This window comes from Stegastes partitus, unplaced genomic scaffold (assembly GCF_000690725.1).
Source record: "Stegastes partitus isolate 25-593 unplaced genomic scaffold, Stegastes_partitus-1.0.2 Scaffold882, whole genome shotgun sequence".
Taxonomy (NCBI): Eukaryota; Metazoa; Chordata; class Actinopteri; family Pomacentridae; genus Stegastes; species Stegastes partitus.
In genome coordinates, this window is record NW_007578613.1 from 128,089 (window position 1) to 145,172 (window position 17,084).

The window sequence follows — 17,084 nt, forward strand, 5'->3', positions numbered from 1 at the left end:
GACAGAGTCACTCAAATCCCCGTCTGCACTATATTGGGGGCATAGCGAGAGAGAAATGAGGGTGAAAGATAGAGGAGAGGAAAGCAGTATATAAGGAGGGAGGAGAGGAAGGGGGAGCTGGGGAAAAGAAACAGATCTGCATGAGAGGGAGCATGTGTTTCTGTCTTGTATTAAAGGCAGCATACTAGTCAGCAAGAGTCGCTGAGCAAAAAGTAAATGATTCACTTGATTGCTGTCAAAAATGCAATTGCAGTGAAAGACATTAATAATTCCACTTGTTATTGACTGGAAGCAGCGTTTGACAAAAAAAAAAACATCAGATAAGTAAAGTTTTCAAAGTTGGGGGCAGCAGCAGTAGTGGCCATATGTATTTCCCTTTTATGCTGCCATTAAACTGATGAGAGGATTGTGAATTGAGGAGGATGGGCCAAATGAATTCATTTGTCACTTTCTAATTTCTCAGTTGCTCGGAGGCTTTTGCCAGCAGCTTTTTAAAAGTGGTGTTAAGAACAGTAATAAAGGCAGACCATGTAAATGATGAGCTCCAAAAATTATGCACTGCCACCTGTTAAATCTACAAGAGACAAGACATAATGCCAGAAATGCTTTTTTCCTGTACAAAGTCAATGCTAGGAATTAGTTAATTAATTAGACGACAAGGAGAAAGGTTGCAGCACATTTCTGTGTACGTTTTAGAGAAATAAAGAAATTGCACTCCAAATAGGAATCCTATTTCAACTTGTTTACTCATTTCTCGCATCTCAATAATAAATACATGACACGCGCCAGGCTGGGCAGCACTCGTTCAAAGCTAAAGCTTGCGCGACTGATCCAAGACGTCCATTGTCGTGCTGCAGAGTGCAGCTCGCCACTGAAAAGGCAAAGTGATAGGCAACGCCAGCGTTGTGACAAGCATGTCATAATCTCTTAGGCGTGAATAAACATTCTCTTTCAGAAGAGATTATTTTGATTTTGTCATGACAGAAGTGTGTGTGTGTCTTACTTCTGTGTTTGTGCAATTTGCCATGTCTGTGTGTGTGTCTGTGTGTGTGTGTGTGTGTGTGAACAGTCCAAGAAAAGAATGACGAGGCAGCCGGTGTTTGAGAGGTGAGGAATAAAAGAGCAAAAACCAGAGTGTGCAGAGAAAGAAAAAAAGAAAGTCAAAGCTTCCACAGTTTCAATTATATAAAACATTACAGAGCTTTATAATCAGGCAAAAATGTCTGTGAATGGGCAGTACGAAGAGGAGGAATATTCATAATAATAAACATTTTGAGTAAGCCATGAGTTGAACCTACAAAGTTCTTATCCATAATAAGATGTCTTATTAATTGCAACCCTAGAAACAAAACGAATGCTGAAATTTTTTATGTTGTCATCACTGAAGCATCCGACAGAGAAAACTTTTGGTTGTTTTTTTTGTTTTGTTTAGCTTTTTTTGTGTACTGTTAACATTGTCCATATTTTTGTCTTTACAAATGCAAAACAGTCCATGAATTCCTTTTCTATCCTATTAACCACACCAGGTGTTGTCGGATTCAACAAACACGCCGATAGGAAAAACATCGTACTTTTGGTGCAGTATCCTTGACAATGTCCCACTACCACAACAGTGGGGACGTCAGTGGCCAAAGGAGAGCTTTCTATTTTCATAGGGGAGACTGATGTTTATGAGGCAAGGGACCAGCGCCGGTCCAGGGGACATCTCTATCTGGGACAGGGCATCCATTTCATACAGGAAATACTTCCGCCGTAATGAATCTGTGGGGAGGAAATCAACTTAATGAGGTAACACCCACGTGACCGCTGAGGAGAGAAAATGAGGAGAGAGGTGTTTTGGGGAAGGAGAAGGGGTGGGGACACAAAGAGAAAGACGAGGCTAGTTGGACTGCTCGTTAATAAGCCCGCGGTAACAAATAAAGGGCTGTCAGGAGAAGCCTAGCGGGGGTTTAGGTGTGTGTTTGTGTGTGAGCGGATGTGTGTGAGCGGATGTGTCACACCTGGTCGCGCAGCCAGACTTAGTACTTGTTAACCTAACAGAGTCGGATGGCAACTTCTGATCCAGTGAAGCGTTATGTGACCTGGACCACTTTACACCAAGTAAAATGTGAGCAATTTTTAAAATTACATATCGAGCTGACTGGTTTCACTTAATAGGCTGCAGCAGAACGAATGTAAAATGTTAATTTACATGAATTGAAGAATCAACAGCTCAAGTAGGTCATGGCCCATTACACAATATGCGTGTACTGTCATTTTACACCAAACCTGAAGGTTCAACGCCAGAATAAAAAAGAAAAAATAGCTCTCTAATCTTTTAGAAAGACAAAGTTTTGAAAAAAAAATATGTTGGTTTAAAATGAGAATTAATTATCTCGATTTCCAAACAATTTGGTAACATAGCGGCTCGCATCATACAAAAAGAGCACTTCAGTTTTGAGGTAATAACGCTAAACAACAAAAGTCTGGCGTGCTTACAAATGCAGGCCAAGCAGTTTAGTTATTTAATATCCATGAAGTATTAGCACAAAAGAGATCACGCAGCAGAGCTCATGGACATCCTGCAAACACAAACACACAGTTAAAATAGCTGCCGTCTTTAAAGATATCTTGCTGTGACTCCACACAGCCTCGGTGTACACAACTAAAGTTGCAGGGCCTGAACTCGAGCCGAAGTTCATCCTCCTTATGAGAGCCGTATGTTTGTGTCACTGAGTTAATGGCTGCAGTCGCAGGAGGGGGCAGAGGGTTAGCGAGCAATAAGATGGACGGTGGAGGCAGAGTGCTGCCACGGGCTGCAGAGCGAGAGCAGAGAGGAAGATGAGCGGGGGGCAGTGCTGATGGCTAATGCAATAACCACAGCTGCCACCGAATCAGCCGGGAAGATAAAGAGCAATCAGAGTGGTCGAAGCAGCTCTTAAAAGTGGGAGCCGCAGCAAACATGGGTGGATGATGGACAGCGAGAAGGGATGGATGGAGAGCGGAGCACACAAAGAAATTCATTACATGGAGAACTCTGCATCTGTTATGTTGACTGGAATTTGGCAACTGTTTTTGAATGCCTAGACGACTGATGATGGCAAAAAAAAAAAAATCAATCAGTCGGGACATTTATAAAGATCATTATATAGTGGTTGGGTGAATGAGCTAAGGAAACTGTTTTAAGCACTGATTATTCCTAAAACAATGTGCAATACTATCAAAAAGTAGATAGCAGCAATTCCTATTATTTAAAAAGCTGAAACAAGAAAATGTTTTGTTTAAAAAGTGACCTAAAGTTGCAAATTAGTGTTTTACTAATCAACTCATCAACTAACTGAATAATCACATCAACTCTGTAATCAAAAAGAGTGTCTGCTTTACTTTTCATTTAACAGATTTTACTGTATTTTATAATAAAAAAATGGAAATTAATTATAAACATTAAAGATAAATGTAAATATAAAATTTAAATAAATAGGCAGTGAAAGAAAATGCAGTTTTTGTGATGTTATATATTGTTTATCATTAAATCTAAATATCTAATTGTATATGTGTGTGTGTGTGTGTCTTTGTGTGAGTGTGATACATATTTACATTATATTAATTTAGTTTCAAAAATTCTAAGTCTAAAAAGTCTAAATCTAGCAAAAGTGGTTATAGAAAACTTATGTATTTTAATCTAATGATTTATTTTACAGTTTTTTTGGCAACTCAGCTGCCTATTACTTTTTCCTCCCTCTTTCTATAGTATGTGCCAGCTGTGACAAGGGATGGCAGGTAGAGACGGCTTTGTTTCAAGAAGAAAATCTTCTGGATTATAGGCTTAATTGATGCATGGCCAAACAGATGGAAGGATCAGTCGTCTGTCCTAACAGAAACCCAGCTCACCATGACTATGAGGAGACTCAGCACTAATTTCTGTCTGGACACGGCCAACGCATCACCCATCTGATCTGGGAGTCAACGCGGTCACAACCAAGTAGCAGCAGTATGACACTTGTCCCTAATGAAGTGGTCAGAGTGGGATACATCAAAGACCCCCATGCTGAGTACCGTACACAACCCAACAGAAACAGATGTCTCTTTGGACTGACTTTGCTGGGAGCTTCCTACTCATCAGGAAGATGAAAGCAATTAATCAACTGTGTTAGTTCTTTTTCAAATCGTTTCGGAGGGAAGGGGTTGTAATCAAAGGCAGGGTCAGAAGTGGGTCGACTCACCGCCCAACACTCACCACAGGAAAAAAGGAGAGAAAACATCTGTGCTTGTGATGCTAATTTTGCAAATTAGCAGAGTGATTGCAAAAATTAATGAGATTTTCAAATCTGTAAATGGAATTTATTATATGCATCGTGTCCTTCTTGGAAGGGTTAGGGTAATACAAGGCGCCATTCCATTTTAACAAATCAGTTAGTCTTTTGCAGGTTTCAACACGATTCTGCTTCCTTTGTCCCAATTGTTTGACAAAAAATAAATAAAAATTCGAAAAGGGAATGAAATACGACGCACGGATCACCATTCACGGTTGAGTCTGAAAAACATCAGTCAAAGAGGTGGCACTGCCTCTCTATTAAAAGGTATTATCATTTTTATGGCATCAATTATTTGGCGAGAAGGGGTGTCATTTTTCACACGGCGGAAAAAAAAACAGACGACTTTCTCAAAACCCGTTTTATGACTTTTGGCAATTACAATCTAAATGGGTTATTAGGTTTGAGTGCTGCGGGGATATTCGTCTTTTTTATTGACAATGTGCCCCTTCTGAAGCCATTTGGGGTCAAATAACTTTTAACTTTGAAGCTGATTATCAATTTGCCATTCTTGAGAGGTTGAACTGACTTTCAATTCTGGTTTTCTGTTCTAATTCTTCACCAGAGTCTTTGTGAAGTCGACGGCTTAAGCTAGCTCAGAGTGAAAGTGAAAATGGAATTAAACTTAGTAAGAAGGTGCAATAATGAAAACCTCTTTATCCTGTTTTGGTTCCTGTCGTGTGCCTGTTACTAGTATGTAATAGTTATCAATTTACATGTGAATGTGGCATTTTATACTTCAATTGTTATTCTAATGTTACTGTAGTATTTGCACAAATTTTCACATCAGTATGGATTAAAGCACCAGCTAAACAGACAGTAAACACAAAGAAGCCAGTGACAGGGGAGAACAAAGAGCCTCATCCAGAGGTTTACAGTCATCTCTTCTACTCTATATGCAATCACGTCTCCTGTCTGTCACAAACAGCAAATCCTTTGCCAAACACCTTTGAGTACACCAATCCTATCAATTCAGAAGCAGGCTACAGCCTCCTTCAAGCTGCATCAAAGAGAATATCTGGGTACCCATGGATAGTCGAGCTGTAAACTCCTTCGCCTCGGCAACTATGTTTGCCTCAACAGGTCTACGGTAGTTTGAACCATTAAACCACCTCTCCTGTTTCTCCCCACTGCCTGAGGAAAAAATCAAATAAAATTTTAATTAAAAACATAAAACTACAGGAGAGCTGCCTTCTCTCCTTAAAAAAAAGGCAACTTTTTCTCTGAAGCTCAGATAAAAACTTTTGACATTGCAGGATACATACAGAATCACAAAAACATGAACAATAATTTAAAAAAATAACACAACTGTGCAAAATTCACAAAAAGGAGAGCTAAGTTGTTGGAAAAAGGTTGGAAAATGTTGGATAAAGTGGTGACAGTGGTGATTAGTGACTTGTTAGCTGCCAGAACTGCTGAACCTCGTTAACAACTGATGCAACGTGTTATAGTTTTAAAATTAAACGTAACACTGAAGCCAGTGTGGCTTCTCGCATCAAATGTATTAATTAGCGGGATTAGTATGAAAAACGGTTGCTTATTTTTATCACTGACACATCAGCGCACAGACAAGCAACTGGTATTGTTGGAAAGGTCAAATCGTGCGGTTTCATTTACTATGTGCTACAATTCGCTGCACTGAATACTTTCAGAGTAAATTAACCGAAACAGAGGATGTGAATGAGAACGAAAAGTGCTTCTGTCGGACTCGGAGGGTTTAAGCAACATTTGGTCTGATGTCTAAAGTGACCTGGTGGTGGAACTGTGACAAAAGAGGTTGTAAATATGCAGCAAACTATTCCAAGCTTTATGCGTAAACAAAATCTTAAATCATCTCCCTAAGTGGAAGCCAAAAAAAGAAAGGTCAGCACAATAGAAAAACAGTTCCTCTTTCTTTTTCCAAAGTGAAGAGTTGTGGACTGACTGTGTCGAGTGAATCACAATCGCCCAGATATGATGAAACGAAAGCCGGCATAACTACAAGCCAAATTTGACACTGTGGCTTTGGCCATAGCCCTGAGCTGAAGGAAAGAGGCTTTCACAGCTGAGCTTTTAGGTTTATCAAATTTGAAAGCAAATTTGAAAGCAAATTCTCTCTCCCCTTTCCAAAAAAAGATTTTTGGCTTAATATATGGCTCTAGGGATCCAAAAGATCCATTTGTGACTGTGGAGGTCTTGGTCTCAGACTGAGGAAGAAACTTTTTTGGCATCCAAAATTTAATGATGCGCCAAAAAAGTACCACAGAATATAAAATAAAACAAATAAAAGAAAGAAACTAAAAAATAAATCAGCACGTTCAAAAGAGGGCAAAAATGCAGTTTTATCGAGTTTATTTTTCGAAGACTAATGGCACTGTAAGTGAGCAACAATATACCACTCAGTGAGTAATAGCCATTTGTCTATATTATATTGTTTTGCTATCTCGGTGCAATTACTGCAACAGATTTTCTCGCCTTTACATGTTGACATATTTGGTAATTATCCATCGAAGTACTGGAGCACCTGCTAACTGAAACAATGACACAAATTAAGGAAAAGGGTTCAATGCGGCTCGGTTGCCCACAGCAGCGTTCGGATGAGTTACACCAGCTGCAAACAAGGATGTGTTGATATTTTTAGGATTCAAGCGGTGAGCCAGACTGCGAGGATGCAGTCAGGTAAACAAAGCAGAATAAGGCCACTAACAGACAGGCAGGGACAGTGGCATGTGCAGAAACAAGTTAACCACTGCACGACCTCTCCGCTTCCTCTGCTGGTTATACAAAGGAACTGTGGTTTTGAACAATGACTTGAGCGCACCGCTGTGAGACCTCCAGTGAAGTCTTTGTGCGTCCGGTGCAATAATAACTTCCCATTCACGGAGGCACACACATGATTCCCATGACATCTGACTGATTTCCAACATTTTCCATCTCCTGCTGGTTCGCATTCAGACATCAAGTTTAAGCCTAATGTGCCGACTGAAGATCTCTAATGTGGATTAGCTATGCATGGTGTCGTCTGCCAGAAATCCTTCACTCCCTAATGTGATATGACTGAAAGTGCTGCTATGTTGGTGTGAGTGTGTGTGTGTGTGCGTCTGGCTTCTTTTTTGTGCTGCGTAGACATGAAACCGTGCACTTCGGATAACTATTGCTTCACTTTCTATTTCAAAATCCACACCCTGAGGGAGTATAAAACATGTCTAATACTAGTCTGACCGTAAAAGCAACTTTTAAAGATGAGGAGACACCCACAGGTTCGCTACACATGTGCATGTAAAAACTTGTAAATCAGTAGTTGTAAAAACATAAAATCTGCGTTTTAAAAAAAAAAGCCCAACCTGGCCTGGCTGTCTTTTAAAATCAAAGTCATGATGAAGCGAGTGAGCCGTTTTGGATAATAATGCTGACTGTTCATGCTGACAGGGCAATTTTGCTAATGAGGGATAGTCAGGGAGTGAGGATTATAATGATTTACTATAGAGAACTGGTGATCCCCTGTAACCTAGTGGTTTGATTTGTACGAGCCAGGGTATTGATGTAGGCAGTAGAGGGGAGTGGTGCCTCAGTGGTAATACAGTGTGTGGACTTAAGCATTTATATGTGAAAATATCCAAAAATGATCACTGAAGCCTTTAATTTGTACCACAGGTTTAAATGCAAGAAAGCCTGTTAATGATGAACTTGCACTGACTGAGCATAGCTTTCCTTCGAAGAGAAAACTCCCTCTTCCACAATTGCATTGATCATTAAATCAACTTTTAAGGTGCCACAACAACTGATTTAGACGCTGGTGTTTGTGATTAGGGCCGACTGCCAACTAAGTGTGCTGACTTGTACTGACAGCAGCATAATTACTGCAGCAGACCTCACAGGAGAGACAAATACGGCACCTGATCAAATGGCCTTCTGTCCAAGTGCCAATGTGAGGTTTTAACTATCGTTTTCCCAGACAAGCCTGACCCCGGGCCACAGCCTTCAGCACCAAACTACAGATGATTTAATTCTTTCATCTCTACTGAATAGGTGGCTGACAGAAACAGCGTGATTTTTACAGTGATTGATGCTTGTGACTGGAGCTTGACAGCTGGCAACAAGGTACAAAACAATTGCTTTGCTTGTCTGTACAACTCTATTTCTGTTTAAATGTTTCAACATCAAACCGACGTCAGAGCCCCGGTATAGCCTTCAGAATTGCTCAGACGTGTGCCTCGCAGGTATCAAGATATCATTTGAGGGCAATTTTCACTCACAAAAAGCTTCAAAAGCGTGAACCTGTGCCACACTCGGTGATGCAGTGAGTCATCACAGATACAGCTGCTGTGCAACATCGCTGTGCTCTTGTTGTTGTACAGCAGCAGCGACACTCCAAACAAGTTCAAACCTTAACAACCTAAATGATGATTACTCACTCTTAATGTGTTTTTTCTTTCTCTGTACCAGAGAGGTGCAGTAATTTCTTTTGATCACAGCTGTCTAGACATGTTTTGATACTGCTATCAAAAAATATGAAAATATTAATAAATTACTGTATATATTATCTTTGCAGCTACTTTGCTCAAAGCTCATTTAAGCCTCTGAACCCCAAAATCCACCAGTGGGTTTAACAGGTTTGTGAGCTTTCAAAATTGACCAAATGGCACCATTTATCAGAGCCAGAAGTTGTGAAAATTAACAGCTTTGAACGAATCATGCGTGGTGCGTGGTTCTGTTGGGAAATGGAACCAAACTTAACCTTAAAATTGCAATATATTATTGAAACTACTATTTTCTACATGTCGTATTTCATAAAAAGTGAACTGTTTGCACCAGAATCTTAAAAAACACAAACACGTGTTCAGCACCACTGAGAAAAAATGACTAATTCAGCTGCGACCAACAGTCACGTAACAAAAATTCAGGTACTATTTGGCTGAGCTGCAGGCCTTGTTTACACAGAGCAACGAGACAACAAATATGCAAATAAATAAGAGAGCTTGAGAGGGAAAAATAGAAGATACTTGAGCAACTAAATAAATCCAGCATGGTTCAAAAATACTATACAGAGAAGTAAGTTGTAAAGGAAGTTGTTGGACGATATATTTAAGGTGAAATGTCTTCCTGGAGTTATTATGCATAGTGGTGTGAAACATACCGTGTTTGTAGAGATTGTAAGTCGTAAAATATCTATAGCCGCCATTTTTTCCCAGTCATGGTAAAAACGGGGCATTTGGAAGAATGTTATCCATATTGAATTCAGGTATTTATCATGAATGAATAAAGAAAAAAAACAAAAGATCTACATTACTTTTTCTATGACCTGTGAGTTCTCTCTACTTGGTTGTGCTGCTTCCATTGAGGTGCCAGACCTTTATAATGCAGGGGAAAAAATGAGCCCTTAGCAAATAGAAATGTGACAGCAGCAAAGAACACCCAGAAGCTGCTTGGGTTCAGAGGGTCAATAAAGAAATGAACAGTGTTGTATTCAACATTTTAACTCAATCATTCAACCCTCACATTATTGTTGAGATAAATACTGTTTAAACATCCCGAAAGGCAATTTTGCTTTTTAGCTGGGTCAGCTTTGGTGAGGTAAATCGTTGCCAAAAACATAAAGAGGCCATTGTTCCTCAAATACACCCCAAAAACAAAGTGCTTCCAGCGTTTTTGAGCAACAGCAGATGGTGGATTAAATAAAAGACAGACTGAAAAAAAAAAGGATAAAACAACACACCTGATGAAATGCCAGGGAGGGCAAGCGGCAACATGTTGTTGTGGGAAATATAATCTTAAATTGGACAGCCACCTGCATTTATGACAACAATGGCATAGCATGCATACTTCCTCTGTGTCATTTCATAATTTTAATCGTGATAAGTAACTAGACTTTAAAATATTGATGTTAACATGTCAAAAAAAATTGATGAACTCAATCTTTTTGACCCTGTGCAGCAATGCAACACTGTCATTTTGTAAGGTCTTAACCTTGAACTGCCTTGAGATCACCTAAGTTGTGAGCTGGTGCTACATAAATAGAAGTGAATTGATTTTAGTGGTACCTTTGAAGAAGCAGTCCTTGCTGTGCACCACATAGATCCGTCTCCTCTCCAGGCAGGCGGTGCGGTAAACCTCACAGTGGTTCTCGTAAAACCTGCCGTCTGAGCCGCACACCGGCACAAAGGAGGGACGGCACTTTTCCTGGCAAACGCACTCGGCACGCCCGGTTGCTGCCATCAGCACGCATTGCCGGCCCCGTCCACAGTAGGTCCTCCGGCAGGGACCACCGTCTGGGTCGGAGAGGGCTGGAAGAAGGAGAGACAAAAGAGCTTTATTTTCATAGAGAGTGTGAGAGTAAATATGCAAGGTCATAAAATCTTATGAGAGAAAATCCTTCAATTTTAACTTGTCTATATGACTCTGAAACAGTCGCAAGGACAGAGATAGAGATCAGCTGAAGCGGCACAATGCAAAAATAAAATGCATCTGTCTCATCAGCACAGATCCCAAATTTTGGGCTGAGGCAGACAAAAAGTATTGCTTTCTCATAGATCTGTCCTCTTTGAAAATACAAAAATGGTGTCTAGTGTAGCCAATAGCAAGAAAGCTTCTCTTTAGACAAGATGTAGCTTAACAAAATTAAAAGAAACAACATGAAACTGCAACCAGGGGGCCCTCTTTGCTACTGTAATTTCTGAAAGCCACGAAAGAAAATAAATGTGAAAAATTAAAGTTGTCTGCTTTCTGCAGACCTACAGACCTACAAGCAAATGTATAAAATTTGGCATTTTCCTCAGTTTTGGGGTCATTTATTTTGGGAAATAGAAGCTATGTCATCATTTTTGACAATAAAGGCACTGCTTGACAACAATATATTTCCCAATATGTCCGTCTGTATGGAAAATTTAAATGCAAATTCCAATCGAAGCCTGCTATAGATACATGACTGTAATAAAACACCGGAAAAAATATCACTTATAACACAGTCACATGTTTTATACAGTATGCACCAGAAATAGAAAACGAAGAACCAAACACCTCCAAACCTGATTGCAGTTATGAGACAGTGCTAACAAGAAGAACCCGCTGAACTCTCTACAAATCCAACAGCCAGGTGTCCCTATTAACACTTCTCTGCACTTATTCGCACGTACATATGCACATGTGTATACAAACACACAATCATAGACATAGTTGACGACGTAGGAGAACTCAAATTTAAACTAAAGCTGACACCTTCTGCCTTACCGGCTCTAACTCCTGTCAACAAACACACAGACAAATCTACATATTAACTATATTTTTGTGTCAGCTACTTCCCAACATACACACACACACGCACACACACGCCCAGCTGCACACAAAAGCATCTCCATCATCACTGCTCACTGCCTGGGACACCTCGCCTCTTCCCTCTGATTTAATCTATCTGCACTTAAAGCGAGTCAAAAAGCTGCTGATCCAGCCACATGCTCCACCTTGGATTGATCTTTCCTGACTCCATGCGCTTGACCGGAACCCCTGCTCTCTTGTTGTGATCTGAGCCCCCCTCCCGTGCCCTGTGGGGTTGTTGCCATCAAAACAAGACACTTAAAAAGGTACAAGCCAAGAATTTGGTGCCGCTCAACTCCATCTTGCTAATGGGAGTTAGAGGTAATTAATTAGATATGAGCTTGAAAAACCTTCCCAGAGTTTACACATTATTCATATAATCATGAGGAAGCTCAATCAATATTATGAAACATGAAATACTCCCACGCAGGCACTCACAATACTGACTTTATTGGCAGAGCTGCAACTCCAGAGTTGATTTGATATAACATTAAATATATCTATGTGTTTTTATCAGGAAATAAATGCATTCTATAATGTAGATTAATAATAATGACATATAGTTGATGGTAATGATGTTTTTTTAGTCATTCTGACAGTTTATTTTTTTTCTTTGCTCTATAAAGACCATTTTATTCACCATTAGAGTAGATTAGAACCTCTGAACTCCCACACATTCTGTCCAAGCTGTTACAAAATATACAAATGTCAAAAAGTAGTTGAAAACTTGAAGAATGCAGCCATCACAGGCCTGTGGCTGGGCATTCCTTTAAAACATACTGCTCTGAGATCAGATTAAAAAACTAAACTTTCTGTGTAAGAGCAAAGCTTTGCCCTAATTGTGTCTGTTATCTTTTATCATTGAGTCTTCTTTTAAAATTTCCAAGCATTCTGCCTGTCTCTTTGTTAACCTTTGATGTGAACAAGCTCTGTTATTTGCCATGGAAACCAGGGCAATCATAAATGAGATGACTGTTGGCTGCAGCGCTGCGAGAGACAAATTGCATGGCATGAATAAACTCAATGGCGAGGTAGAAATGAAAACATTACGAAAGGGTAAGAAGGAAAGTATAATTCTAGCAACTAGAAAAAATAAACTTCTCCGACAACATTCTAAAAGTTGCTGCCCGTTACACTTCATTCCAGTTCTGGGACACTGTGAATGTTTTACTATTACAAGAAAATAAATACACGTCTTGGAGGGACTTGATGGCCATTGTGTTCCTGCTGTTTTGAAGCTGAGTCAGTTAAGATGCTGAGACGGGGTCAGCTCTATTATCCTTCTGTGGAATATAAGGCTAAAAACCATACTGGCTTAACTTAAAAGAGCCCAGTCCATGCTCTTATAATCAAACTGCTGAAAACAGAAATTCAATTTGCCTGGAGTATAATCATATCTCAACTCTCAGCATATTCAATAATAGAGGTAATGCGCTGTTGTCGGAGGACAAAAGTCCCTTAATTGCATGAGGCCGATTTGAGAGCCGACGCACAGAGGCACACAGGCGCGCATACACACAAAAACACATACATTAATACACTTGCACCGTCCTACTCAGGTGTCGCAGCCAAGCGTATACACTTTCTGTATTCAGTCACTGCCTAAAACATAGAGCAGGCAAACACTGTCAAATAACAAAACTACTTTACAATTAGTCCATCACTTAATGGTCATAATGATTAATTAGCAAAACTTTTACAGTTACTGTTAGCCCTCACTACTTGGGAAAGCAATTTAAAGACATTAAATTAGGAACTTGTGATGGCCATTTTTTCATTGTATACACTAAAGAATAAATCCACAAATAAGAAATAATTGGTAGAATAATCAGTATCTGCAAAAAGAACCAGCATAGCCCACAGGTACGTGCAGTCTGACCTGCCTTAGTAGGTCCGACTACTTCTTTATCATAATTAAGTGTTAAGAAGCGAAGGAAGCAGCGGGTTGGGGGTTTGCCAGGTAACTTCCCCCAGGAGGAACATGAGGAGGGGACTGAGGAGGATGCGGGGAGTAAGACAGACTCAATTCCTTTTTATCCAGTTTACTAATTGTTCTGCGTGTCTCGGCGAAGCATCTGTGGGAAATGCAAAATAGCCCAGCTCCCCTGTGACCTTGCTGTTCATGTCAAGGTCGGGGACGATTACAAGATCGTTTGTATTCTCCAAGCGTGGGAGATTAAACGCTTAGCAACAACCGTCCAGTGGCAGTTACCCACCGGCGATGTTTCTTCCTACTTCTTCCTCTCCCCTTCACTCCATCAGCAGCACCCCTCCCTCTCTCGGCCTTTCCCGTTTTGTTTGGAGAAAAGAGCAACTCAGACAACACAAACAATAGCGCATAAAAAGTTACATTTACAATTCACAAGCTGGCTGACATTTAACTAAGTCCTTGTGCTCGCATTCATCCTCGCTGTAAGTTCTTTGTCTCATGCTCTCTTGGACCATGCTGGCTGCAATTGTGGCTTGCTTAAGAGGCTAAAAGTGTCGTCTGATAATCCTCCCTGTCTAAGCTGCTGGCACAGTACTTATAAATGGCTCGTGCAAGATCAGTGCATTCTGTGGTGCCAAGACAATGCCAGGCTGACCATCCAGTGTCAAGCCCTCGCATCCTGTCCATCCAACTCTTTCTCTTTTATTCTTCATTGGTTTCCTCTGTCTTTTCTTTTTATTTCTCGGTGCATGCGTGTAGTCTCTTTGTCAATAGCCGTCCAGTTTGGGCTCAGAGAAACTGAGACCAGACATTGTCCACTACAATCACAGATTTCCAGGACATGTTTCACAAAGAACACTATCGATAATTACATGGGAACATGGGGGATTTGGACAAAGTATTAAGACCATTTTGGCTTTATCTGTGTGACATTTTTCAACAGTCAAACATAAGTTTCCCCCTTTATTCCCTTTCATGAAAGCCTAAGTGGAAGAGAGCAAAACAGCACGACTGACTGCCTTTTCATTTGCCAGGAGAAGCCACAATCTTGTCAGTCTCAGCCCCTTGCTGAATCATTGTGATGACGCTATGGGTAATTTGAATCCGGAGCGAGGTGCACAATCTGTAAGTACACAATCGCATACGTATTCTACAGCACGTTAGCATAAAGAACACAGCGCGCGCACACACACAGAAGCAGAGACAGAATCAGAATATGTCACTTCACTCGGGAAGCAAAGGACTTAACGTCTAAACCCTCGCTCTATTTAGCACCTAAAATATGCCTCAATATATTTATACCTGAGGCGAGACTCTCAAGCTCCTTAAATCCCTTTAATATTTAAAGGCAATCACAACAAACTTTATTTATTTTGTGTTTAATCCACCTCCAGAGAGGGGTAGTTTGTTGTTTTTGATACGTTCTCCTCAGAGAGACAGAGGGACACTGCCGAGCTTCTTACTAATTAGACTGGAAGAACATTTGCCTGCTGATGTGGGACTCGCTGCCTGCAGCATAATCGTGTTCTAAACCACCCCAATCCTTGGAAAAAGAGAAGCTGCAGTCACAAACCCTTCAGGATACGGGAGTGGGACATTTACAGAAACAGAGGCGTGTGGTTTTTTTGGGGGGGTTTTTTTGCCAGCAGACAGATTTTGTTAGATGTGGTTCAGCTCTGAAAGTGTCCTTGTGCCATCTTATTCACTTCACACGTGCTACATAGCGAACATGTGTGTACGGAGGGCATGAAGAAGTTGTTTCTGAATGTGTTTTGCAGCCTCGAGAAGAGCCCAGTCACATCTGCTGACGCTACAGATCATTCTATTTGCTCTGAAGCAGATGTAGATAATTAAATATTGAGACGCGCCGTCAAACACTGTCTCCCCGGTGCTGCGCGGTCGGACAAAGCACTTCTGACATGCACACTGAGCTGGAATATCAATGGACAACAGCGGCCCTTGGCGCCAGGTGAGATATGCTGTGGCATACACACAGATAAGAACAAACTGTCAGTTTTGCTGCATTGTACCAAAAATGATGATATTTTTCTGAGCAAACAGAGGATGGAACCCGGAATACAAATAACCTGGGGCAGGATGTACTGCAGAGTTGTTGTTTTTTTAATGTTATTTGGATATTTGAGGCAAACTTTTTTCCCTTTGTTCATTAGGATTAAATCTGAATTACCTCCTTTACTCTAAGATTAATGATACACTTGCTAATATAAAGTAAGTAACTGTTTCCCCTCAAAAACACTGTAAAGACTAAAAAAAAACACAGGGCAGCAAAGTTACTGAATACACATACAACAGCTACGTACATCAATATATAAAGACACTCAATCAGACCAGACAACAGACATGGACCTCCAACCAAAAAATTTCAACTTTATAATTCACGATGTCTGAGAAAATGTACTAAATTTAAATGAGACATCAAATAACAACAACATCTATGCACACTGTTTACCAGTTTTGCTTTGTTCTTCTGCTATTATATTTGATGCTAACTGTCACAACAATTTAAAAACATTTTAAGAAGAGTGACAGGCAGCTAGTGGATCAGAACCCACATAAAATTATCTTAAAATTAACTCACCCAGGAATGAAATTGGTCAACTCAGGCTTAAAGTCAAAATCCTATTTATATATAACTCAACTACAATATCTCAGTATGTATGCATAAATGTAACCGACGTGTTCGTTTGAATGAGTGACCTCAAGGTAAGAGACACACGGAGGTGACAATTTCATTGCACAAAGAAATTGTTATTGCTGCACGTGACAATAAAAGTCACTGAATCCTTTCAATTTGTGTCTGATTTTGAAGCTTCAATATTGTGGATAATTTCAAATGTTCCTAAAAAAAAATTATCAGCAGGAGAGAATCCCAAATTAGAATACCACACAGACAGGAAAGTTGGCTGTCAGGCGATGATGGAACATGTTATCTGCTAATACAACAAGGACAACATGTTGATTAAACTCAGCACACACCAGCAGTGTCAGCATGCTGATATTAAACAGTATGCTTTTCATGTTTTTCACAATAGAGCTGCATGATGAGTGGATGGAATGTCATTTTTCCAGATATTTGATAACAAAAAGAAGAATAGACAGCAGAAAGCTTAAAAAGTCAGTCAGATAGGGACAGAGATATCTATACAACAGCAACGCAAAGTGGTGGATTGATGGACCAACACACTGATCACAAAATGACTTGAACAAAAAGGTAAAACTCACTTTGAAACATCCTGTCTCTTCCCAACTCACTCTGGACAAAAGAAACTACAGCAACACCACTACGTTAAGGAACTTGAGGAGACAATTACATTTTATATTAACTTGCTTCCGGGGCTATTTTTCTCCATTAAGTGAAGCAAATTACCCATTACCTCCATGACCTCTTTATTAATGGCAGGTTAGTCATTACCTCTTTGTTCAGAACATCTGAGTGGATGGACTCTCGAGTCACCACAGGTAGCCGACTCAAGCAGACCTGTTTTACTGTGAAAAATGTACTGGCGAAGACTGACATCTACACTTGGAACCTCCTAGTCCTTACAGCTGCA

At 40.2% G+C, this 17,084-nt stretch overlaps 1 protein-coding gene across 1 annotated transcript in view; it reads right to left on the bottom strand.

Moving 5' to 3' along the window:
- fstl4 (follistatin-like 4) overlaps positions 1-17,084 on the bottom strand; it is a 213,367-nt gene that overhangs the window by 122,466 nt on the left and 73,817 nt on the right. The window contains exon 3 of the mRNA XM_008293395.1: positions 10,313-10,555. Coding sequence (XP_008291617.1) covers positions 10,313-10,555 — 243 coding nt within the window. The remainder of the gene's footprint in view (positions 1-10,312; positions 10,556-17,084) is intronic.